Raw genomic sequence first — 8,977 nt, 5'->3', positions numbered from 1 at the left:
TGTCCTACTCTTCCACGTCGGAGCCCGGAACCCGAACGGTGCCGGTGGACATCAGGTCGATGACGGATCCGTTCTGGGATGAGCCGCCGATGTCCACCACGGTGCGGTTGTGGCGCCCAGACTGATGCACCATACGGGGCGCTGGAGAATGTGACTCTGCCTCGTCAACGTCCACCGCCGCGAGGGCTGCCACCGCCTCCCACGCTCGGTGTCTGGCATGGTGGGCACGCCGTGCCATGTTCTCGTCGGACGAGGCCCATGGTGCGTCCCGATGCTCGACGCGTCAACGAAGGGGTTGCGCGTCCGCCACCGCATTTGGACGCCAGACGGACCTTGCCGCCTCCGGCAAGGCAGCTACGGCTGGCCTAGCGCCAGATCCATGCGCTATTTGGGCGGACGCAATGGATTCCCGGCGAAAAGAGTCCAAGTGCTGCCGTGCATGGGCCTCCTCCCGGGCGCGGCGGAGCGCAAGCCGGACGATCATCTCCTCCTCAGGGCCGCGTGGGATGAGTTCGGGGTCGACGGATCTGGAGGTGAAGGACTCATATCCGCTGCCCGCGTGCTGGAAGTCGCCGGAGACGAGCTTGGGTGACGGAGAGGAGTGGAGTGAAGTGGCTAGGGTTTGATCCGACAAGTGGATGGGGAGTAATATATGTGGGGTTGGATGGGCCAGCGTAGGCCGGGTCCGGTGTGGTGGGCGTGCCCGGATGCCCCATGTATTTGGACTGGATATTAAGGGTGCCGGTCAGCCCAAATGTTCGAGGGCTGTTGAAGGGGCCGTCTGGGTCAAAATTTTGTGACCCGACCGTGACCGGGCGGCCCGTCTGGGCCTACGAGGAAGGCCCCGGCTGTAGATGCTCTTAGGTGTGTGTCGTGAGCATCCAGTAGGTTGTAGTGCGTTATTTATTTTCTCTATCGACGCTCAAAAACTGATTGATATATACTCCCTCCGTTTGGAATTACTTGTCTCAGAAATGGATGTATTTAGAACTAAAATACGTCTAGATACATTCATTTTTACGACAAGTAATTCCGAACGGAGGGAGTACGTACGAGAAGAAAAGAAACTACTCGTACTACTTCGCTGCTGCTACTACCGTTGCCGATTGCCGCCGTCGCATTCTCCCGCGGAGGAGCCCCAGCTCCAATCCCCTGTCGACCTGCTGTTCAGGAACGTCGTCGCTGGCCCGCGCGCCGACAATCCGGCGCCCCGGCTCGTTCCTTCTCCCAGGTGCCCGCCCCCCCAGCTCCGCAGGAGGTAGGTCGGAGGCAGCTGTTGGAGTTCTGGGAAATTTTTCAGGGAAATCTTAGGTACGCTTCATTATGAAAACTGTGATGTTAAATTAAGCATTTCTAGTTGAAGCCTAATTCCTAAAATTTCTAAAATTCCTTCTGTGCTCTGTTCCAAGTCCATTGTCTTTTGGATCTAAGGTTCTGCTCATTTCTTGGAAGATTGCATCTAAATTAAGTTTTCCTACATCACTACCATACATGTACAGGCTGAACCATTGTTTTGCATCCTCCCTTATTTATATACACATCACAAAACAAGGAATTTTGCACATAATAGGTACTAAGATGAAATAATTTATGTATATTGAGCACAATCCTAGAGCTTCGCTGGATAAACAATTTTAGCTTTATTATGCTACTTAGAATGCTCTTGTGGGTGAAACGACTTGGACAGGGGAACTCGTGATTAGAAACGATTTGGCAATGTTCTTGTTGGTGTTGTTTGTTGACATTGATTAGATGGTAAATAGGTCACCGCTAAAAAACTTATATCGTGTCGTGTTCTTCAGAGTAAAAAAAAATTGGGGGTCAGTTATTTCATTAGGTGATTAACTTGTTCAAAGAACATATATTTAAGCTGGTATCCAATTTGATCAACGACCACATTTTTGGACAGGTGACCAACTTGCTTGTTGACTTACTGAATGTTTTTTGGCTGTGACAATCACGATTCATTTGTAGAACTAAAAGAGCATATTTTTGGTACTGCCTATGAAGCCTGCATATATAAATGCTAACTCATACATGAAGATAAATTCATCTTGTAGCAAAGTGCTTGAAAGGGTACCTTTCATCATTAATTAATCCTTACAGTTAAGTAAAGATCTCTTGCTAGATTGAGCTCATCAGTTATCTGTTCATCTTTTCCTTTATATAGGAGACAACTCATACATGTAGTAAAATTCATTTCGTGGCAAAGTGCTTGAAAGGGTGCCTTTCAGCATTAAGTAATCCTTACAGTCAAGTAAAGATCTCTTGCCAGATTGAGCTCATCAAGTTAATCTGTTCATCTTTTCCTTTATATAGGAGACAACTTTCCACGACTGCATACAGACTAACAGACATGCTAACCAATCCTATCATTATTGCAGGGTTCAAATCATGATGTCTGCAGCTGCAGAGCAGGTGGCTGGTGGTTTCTCATCAGCAGTTATCCAGCGTGCTGTTGACAAGGCGATTGACTTCCTCGAGAGCAACTATAATCTGAGCCATGCTACTGAAGAGCTTTTGACCAAGCTCCACACAAGCCTCACCATGGTGAAGGCCATAACCGAGGTCGCTGATAACCAGCTTATCACCAGCACTAGTCTTACCAAGTGGCTAGGGAACCTCCATGATGCTGCCTATGAAGCTGAGGATGTGCTTGACAGATTTGATTGTCAAGACATAGTCCTTGGAAAGCGCAAGATGAGCGAGTTCGTTTCATCGTCGATTAGGGCCCTTAAAAGTTTGGTTGTACCTAATGAGGGCATGAAAAGGCTTGAATATGTTGTGCAGAAGCTAGATCACCTCTGTGCAACCTCCAACACATTCCTGGAGCTCTTAAAGCAGAGTAGTTCAGCATCCATCAAGGAGGAGGGAGTTGGGGGTGAGACTACTTCTCGTGTTCCAATTGATGTCAAGGTGTTTGGCCGCGATGAAGTTATAGAGTTGATACTGAAAACTATTTTGGGTTCATCTGGCTCTGAACCAGAATCCAGCAGCAGAGCAAAACTTGGGTCAAGGTACACCATCGGTGGTGTTGATGTAATCCCAATTGTTGGTATGAGCGGGGTTGGGAAGACAACCCTTGCTCAAGTTATTTACAATCATGAAAATGTTAAGGGTCACTTTGGACACAGAGCATGGGTGTATGTTTCAAAACATTTCAGTGTGAAAAGGACGTTGCAGGAGATGTTGTGCTCTTTTAAAGGAAATGATTCATCTTTTGACTGTGCTGATAGTCTGGAAACAGTTGTCAACAATATTCAAAATGGCATCCGGCAGGAAGGAAGATTCCTTCTTGTGCTTGACAGTGTTTGGGATGAGATGTGTGCTCACTGGAATATTTTGCTTACTGCCATAGCTCGTGAAGTGCCGGGAAGTGTAGTTCTTGTGACAACACAAAGCAAAAGGGTTGCAGACGCAGTAGCAACAATGTGTCAAGTTCCATTAGCACCTTTGCCATGGGAGAGTTTTTGGTCAGCTTTCCAGTATTATGTATTTGGCACCAGCGATGTTGTGGCGGAGAACAATCAGATTCTTCTGTTAATTGGTGAACAAATAGCAAAAAAACTAGATGGCTTGCCATTAGCAGCAAAAGTAATGGGAAATCTGTTAAGATCCAGATTTACGGTACACCAGTGGAGAAGCATCCTTGAGAGCGATTGGTGGGACCTGAGTGAAGTTCTTTGTGAAATCCTTCCATACATGGGGATTAGTTATCAAGATCTACAGCCTAGAGAAAGGCAGTGCTTCGCTTTCTGTTCCATTTTTCCAGGAAATTACTTGTTTGATAAAGATAGATTGGTCAATATGTGGATTTCTCATGATTTCATTGAACAAAGCGAATCTGGTGGCACTAGATTAGAGGATATTGGAGGTAAATTATTTGATGAACTTGTGCAAAGATCATTTTTCCAGGCTACATTTGACAAAAAGAGGTACACCATGCACGATCTAGTACGGGCTTTGGCAATTGGTGTTTCTTCATATGAATGCTTTCTCCACAAAGAGACCTCAAGCAGAGCATCACCGACTGCTCGCCATTTGGCTCTGCAAGTTAGTAATCAACTGCACATTCATGAACTCAACAAGTATAAAAATCTGCGGACAATCTTACTGTTTGGTCATTGTGACAGTACTGAAATTTGTGATGTTGTTGACAAAATGTTAGCCAACTCAAGAAGCATTCGAGTGTTAGACTTATCTTATTTGGAGGTGCTGACAAATATGCCTGCCCACATTTCATCCTCAAAGAAATTGAGGTTCTTTGATCTTTCTTTCACAAGAGTCAATAATTTGCGCAACTTCCCTTGTAATCTTCATGTTTTATACCTCCGTGGATATACCCGCAATTCTATTCCTCAAAGTGTTAATACACTTGCCAATTTGCGGCACTTGTATGTTGACGCTTCAGCTCTCTCTTTGATTCCTGGTATTGGGCTACTGAGTCAACTTCAAGAATTGGAGAACTTCAGTGTTGGAAAGAGAAACGGATTCATGATAAATGAATTGAAAAACATGCAAGAGCTATCTGGGAAAATTTGCATAAGCAATATCCACGTCATTAAGAACACACTTGAGGCAGCCGATGCCAATATGATTGGGAAGAAACACCTTGAAGCCTTGGTGTTGAAGGGGAGAAATGTATCCAAAGATGTACTTGAAGGATTACAGCCACACTCAAATCTTCAAGAGCTCATGATCGAAGGTTACGGGGCAACAACTTTACCACACTGGATTTTGCAAGGTCACATCTTCACAAAACTGCAGTCCCTTCATGTTGGAAGCTGCCGACTTCTAGCTGTACTTCCACCATTTGGAAAATTCGCTTCACTCAAGCATCTCACTCTCGATAACTTGCCATCAGTGAAGCATGTTGATGGAACACATTTTGGTTGCCTCCCAAGTTTGGAGGACTTAAAAGTCTCTTCGATGACATCTTGGATAGATTGGTCACATGCAGAAGAAGATCATGGCCCTCTCCTTCCACATCTCACAAGATTTGAACTTCACAATTGTCCTTTACTGGAAAAAGTGCCCAACCTATCATCCGTGTCTTCGTTGTCAGAACTTAACATTTCAGCTTGCGGGAACTTTGTCAAGGCACTGCCACAATATGTAGGACTCTTGGCATGTCTCAAAAAATTAAGGATATCTTACTGTGATCACCCACTGCTATTCTCTGGACATCAGTTGAATTCACTGGATTATCTGTATCTTCGAAAATGTGGATCTCTACGTTTGATTGATGGGCTACAATGTTTTCCCAACCTCAGGGATATTGATGTTCTTGGTTGTCCTGGCATTCTTACTGAATTCCCAGACCAATCTGTTAGACAAGATGAGCAGGATTTACTTCATCTTAGCAGTATAGTTACAGATGTTAGCTTGCTGCATAAGAACTCTTTTGTCCCCTCAGTGTGTGCTCTGTGCATCGTTTATCTGGAGGCCCTTCATTTTACCCCAGAGCAGGAAGAGTGGTTTGGACAACTAATATCTGTCGAAAAAATCGAGTTTGCTTACTGCTATTTTCTGCAACGACTCCCTTCTACACTAAACAGACTTACCTCCTTAAAAGTACTTATTATTAGGGAGACAAAACCCCTGTCGCTGGAAGGAGTTGTGCCACAGAACCTCCAAGAATTGATTATGGATGGCTTCATCATGGAAGACAATTTCAAACCTGGAGGATCAGATTGGCTAAACATCTCTCATGTTCCATACATTCGGCTTAATGGGAAGACAGTCCAAAACCTGTCAATTAATGCTGCTTCATCGTCTTCAAACCACCAAATTTGAGTACCATGCATCTGTTCCCACTGCTTGCCTCTGCCTCTGTACTACAAATAATATCTCTGTAAGCATGCTTTCTGCTCTCTCTTGTTTGTACTATTAGAATGTATATTATAAGAGGATCCGTTACAGAACCACAAATGTTAGAATCTGCAGCTCGGTGATACACATTGTTGGATGGTTGCCAATAGTTTGGTAGCTAGTCCAACCAAAAGGTGGAAGTATTAGAAACATTGTGCAAATTGTTGATTGGTCTGGTGGTTTGTATGGATGGTAATGATGTTAATGTCTACGTGTTGATTTTATTTTGTAATTCTGGAAATTGCGGGCTTAAGTGATTTGTTTTCATTTTTTGGGTACTAAAATTCATGTCTGCTAAAGCCCTAGGCGCTCTATCAATCAGTCCTAGTATGAGCGAACAGTGGCACTTATATCTGCAATCTCTCCTTTCCAATTCCTGTTTTCTTCTTTTACTTTACAGATTCCAATTTCTGTGACTAGTTTCTAATACTTTGTGATGTGGAACCCTTGTCAGTCTTCTGGGAAGCAAGGTTGCGGCATGGCGAGCTGAAGATCGTTTACTCCACGCATGCTCACTGCACTTGGCCCGCAGAAATGGTGCATGGATAAACTCTCGCTGGTTGATGCAGAATGGACCCAGGACAGTCAGTAGTTCCTGAGGAAGATCGAGGAGAAGGAGACTAACAAGTTGTGCACATGAAGGGCGCCAAGGAGTCAGTAGTTTTGGTCTTCTCTGTTGCTGCTGGGCTCTAGGACTCCGATGTGGAGGAGGATATATGGGGAGACCGTCCTCACAAGGTAATCATCAGCTTGTTGTTGAACCTTTGGTACTAACTGAACCGTTGTTGCTGGGTATGTAGAAAATGGAACACTGTCAGGCCTATTTAGTTTGACAAGTATACACCTTTCGTTTGCCATGTCGTGCGAGCATTCAACATTGATTGATTCTTGATAGTTCTGCGCCAAGAAGGGAATTCTGGTATTGCGATGAGAGTTAGTATATATACATTCTTGTATCTGAGAAAAGGTGGCACGAACTGGTTGCAGGATATGCGCAGCGGGATGTTTCATCGAGATGTTGCCGCTGACGGTGGATGATGCGAGCAGCTCGACCGGTAAGTTTTGCATCTGCATTTGCTTCACACCATGGAACCGTTGTCGTGTACCAAACTGAACCGAAACAGACTGGACTGATGGCGTATGTGTGTGTATGGTGCAGCTCAGGGGAGGTAAACAACATGTTGTACAGGAAGAAAGAGGGAGGATTCAGATTCGGCCATGTCGGCAAGGCGACCCTGGCTCTTCGCGCTGTCCTTGATGTGTTCAGACTTCAGATCACCTGCTCGGCAAACCGTCGCGTAGTTGTGTCGGTGACTACTAGCCGATTAGCAGTTTTGTTAGACACCTACATGCAAGTGCAACAATTGATCCTACCTTGGATTCAATCAGATTGTTTCCAAGGGCCGTCTATTCTATTCGGGTGCTTGATATATAATCTGCACAAGATCTGAAAGCAAGCTGGTTGATGCACGTTTACCAGCTTGAAGATGAACCAACATCAGAAATTTGTTCATGAAAAATACTCATGTTATTCAGCAAACATATATATAGCTCGTCTTGCACTGGGCACGCCCTTTTCCTCCTGTCAAACGCGCACCCTCTCTATAGATGCTTTGGGTCGGTCATTTAGGTTTTCAGCGCTGGTTCTGGCAAGGTTTTGAAAGCTTCCATCTGGTTATTTTCTCATTTATATATGAATTCGTCTCCATGGTTTTTAGCCTTTCTTTTTGGATTTTTCCGTTTTCCCTTTCTTTTTATCTTTTAATACCTTTTTAATTCAAGATTTGTTTTCACAATATGGGATAATTTCTTAAATTATCGAATATTACTTTACTTTAATAACATTTTTGAAAATGCACAAGCATTTTTGGTTGCGCAAAAAATTAAAAATCATAAATATTTTTAAATTTTAGATGTCTTTAAATAAATTTGCAATTTTTTTTATTTTGTCAATATTGTTTGAAATTCGGAAACAATTTTATGTTCCTGAAATTCAAACGCATTTTTAATTTCTTAAACATTTTCTAAAATTGTGAATATTTTTTATAGTTTGTGAATTTTTAATTATACAATATTTAAATACTTTGTGAACATTTTAAATTTCTTGAATATATTAAAATTCACGAACTCGAATAGTTCGTGATTGATTTGAATCGACAAATATTTCGTAAAATTCATGAACAATTTTTATTTCCTGACCCCTTCTTGATATTCTTGAACTTTTTATAAAAATCTTGAATATTTTTTAGATTCACGAAAAAATTTCAAATTCTTGAACTTTTTCAAAATCTGTTAAAATTTACTAAATTCGTAAACAATTGTTACAATTTGTGAACATTTTTCTATTCATGATTTTGAAAAATATGTGAAAATATTTCAAATTCATAAACATTTTTTTAATTCATGAAACTTTTTAAGATAAATCTGATCACGACTTGTAGGTAAGTTTTTAAAGTTAGTTGTTACAAGAAATTCGTTTCTTCTGACAGTATGCAAAATGGTTGTCGGGAAAAAAATATGTAGGCGCTACGCACGAAAATGGACGTCAAAGAAAATGGTTCTTAGGAAAAAAAAAATGTAGCCACCATGTTCTTTATACTATGGTAAGAAAGTGACGTCAAAGATAACTAATCAAATATTATCTCAGGATTAAACCAAAATCTCAAGCGACAAACACACTTGAGGCAAACAGGGTATGTAACTCTGAAAGTGCTGGGCTCGATCAATCAAGAGCTAGCAGGGTCCACAGAAGATGCACAGAAATAAGATTACACGCATGACGCATGCATATGTACGCGCGTACGCACCAGCAACAGCCACCACGACCACGTCCCGCTGTCGTCGAATATCGACGGTCCTGATCAATGGCCTCCATCCGCATACGGTTCCTCAATGATATATCTTGTGGTACAAGCAGTTGGGTTACCTTTGCATGCTCACATCGACATCCGTGCCACTACTTTAGTAACACGTGTTCAACACTGCTCATGCATGAGCGGTTGAGGCATCAACAATCTCTATTGGCAAAAGAGGTCCATATGTATCTTCCAAAAGTAGAAACAAGCAAAATGCCACAACGGGATCGATCCTACAGCTTGCATGCATG

The 8,977-nt window shown here is 42.8% G+C and overlaps 1 protein-coding gene across 2 annotated transcripts; it reads left to right on the top strand.

Annotated features, from left to right (window-relative positions):
* The first annotated feature begins 1,100 nt into the window (after positions 1 to 1,100).
* LOC109764611 (putative disease resistance protein RGA1) lies at positions 1,101 to 7,454 on the top strand. Of its 2 annotated transcripts, none has more exons than XM_073498491.1 (5): positions 1,101 to 1,493; positions 2,171 to 5,854; positions 6,326 to 6,609; positions 6,859 to 6,926; positions 7,031 to 7,454. In XM_073498491.1, the coding sequence occupies exon 2, from the start codon at positions 2,395 to 2,397 to the stop codon at positions 5,794 to 5,796; it is 3,402 nt and encodes a 1,133-aa protein (XP_073354592.1). In that variant the 5' UTR covers positions 1,101 to 1,493; positions 2,171 to 2,394; the 3' UTR covers positions 5,797 to 5,854; positions 6,326 to 6,609; positions 6,859 to 6,926; positions 7,031 to 7,454. The 2 variants fall into 2 exon arrangements, with proteins under 2 accessions (XP_073354592.1, XP_020179001.1); XM_020323412.4 differs by having other exon boundaries at positions 1,103 to 1,231; positions 2,385 to 5,854.
* Positions 7,455 to 8,977: the final 1,523 nt, after the last annotated feature.

This window comes from Aegilops tauschii, chromosome 5 (assembly GCF_002575655.3).
Source record: "Aegilops tauschii subsp. strangulata cultivar AL8/78 chromosome 5, Aet v6.0, whole genome shotgun sequence".
Lineage (NCBI taxonomy): Eukaryota > Viridiplantae > Streptophyta > Magnoliopsida > Poales > Poaceae > Aegilops > Aegilops tauschii.
The sequence above is the reverse complement of the archived record's forward strand: the minus strand, read 5'-3'. Positions and strand labels throughout refer to the sequence as shown.

Excerpts from the sequence above, each read along its gene's own strand:
- LOC109764611 (XM_073498491.1), top strand. The coding sequence starts at position 2,395 with ATGATGTCTGCAGCTGCAGAGCAGGTGGCTGGTGGTTTCTCATCAGCA.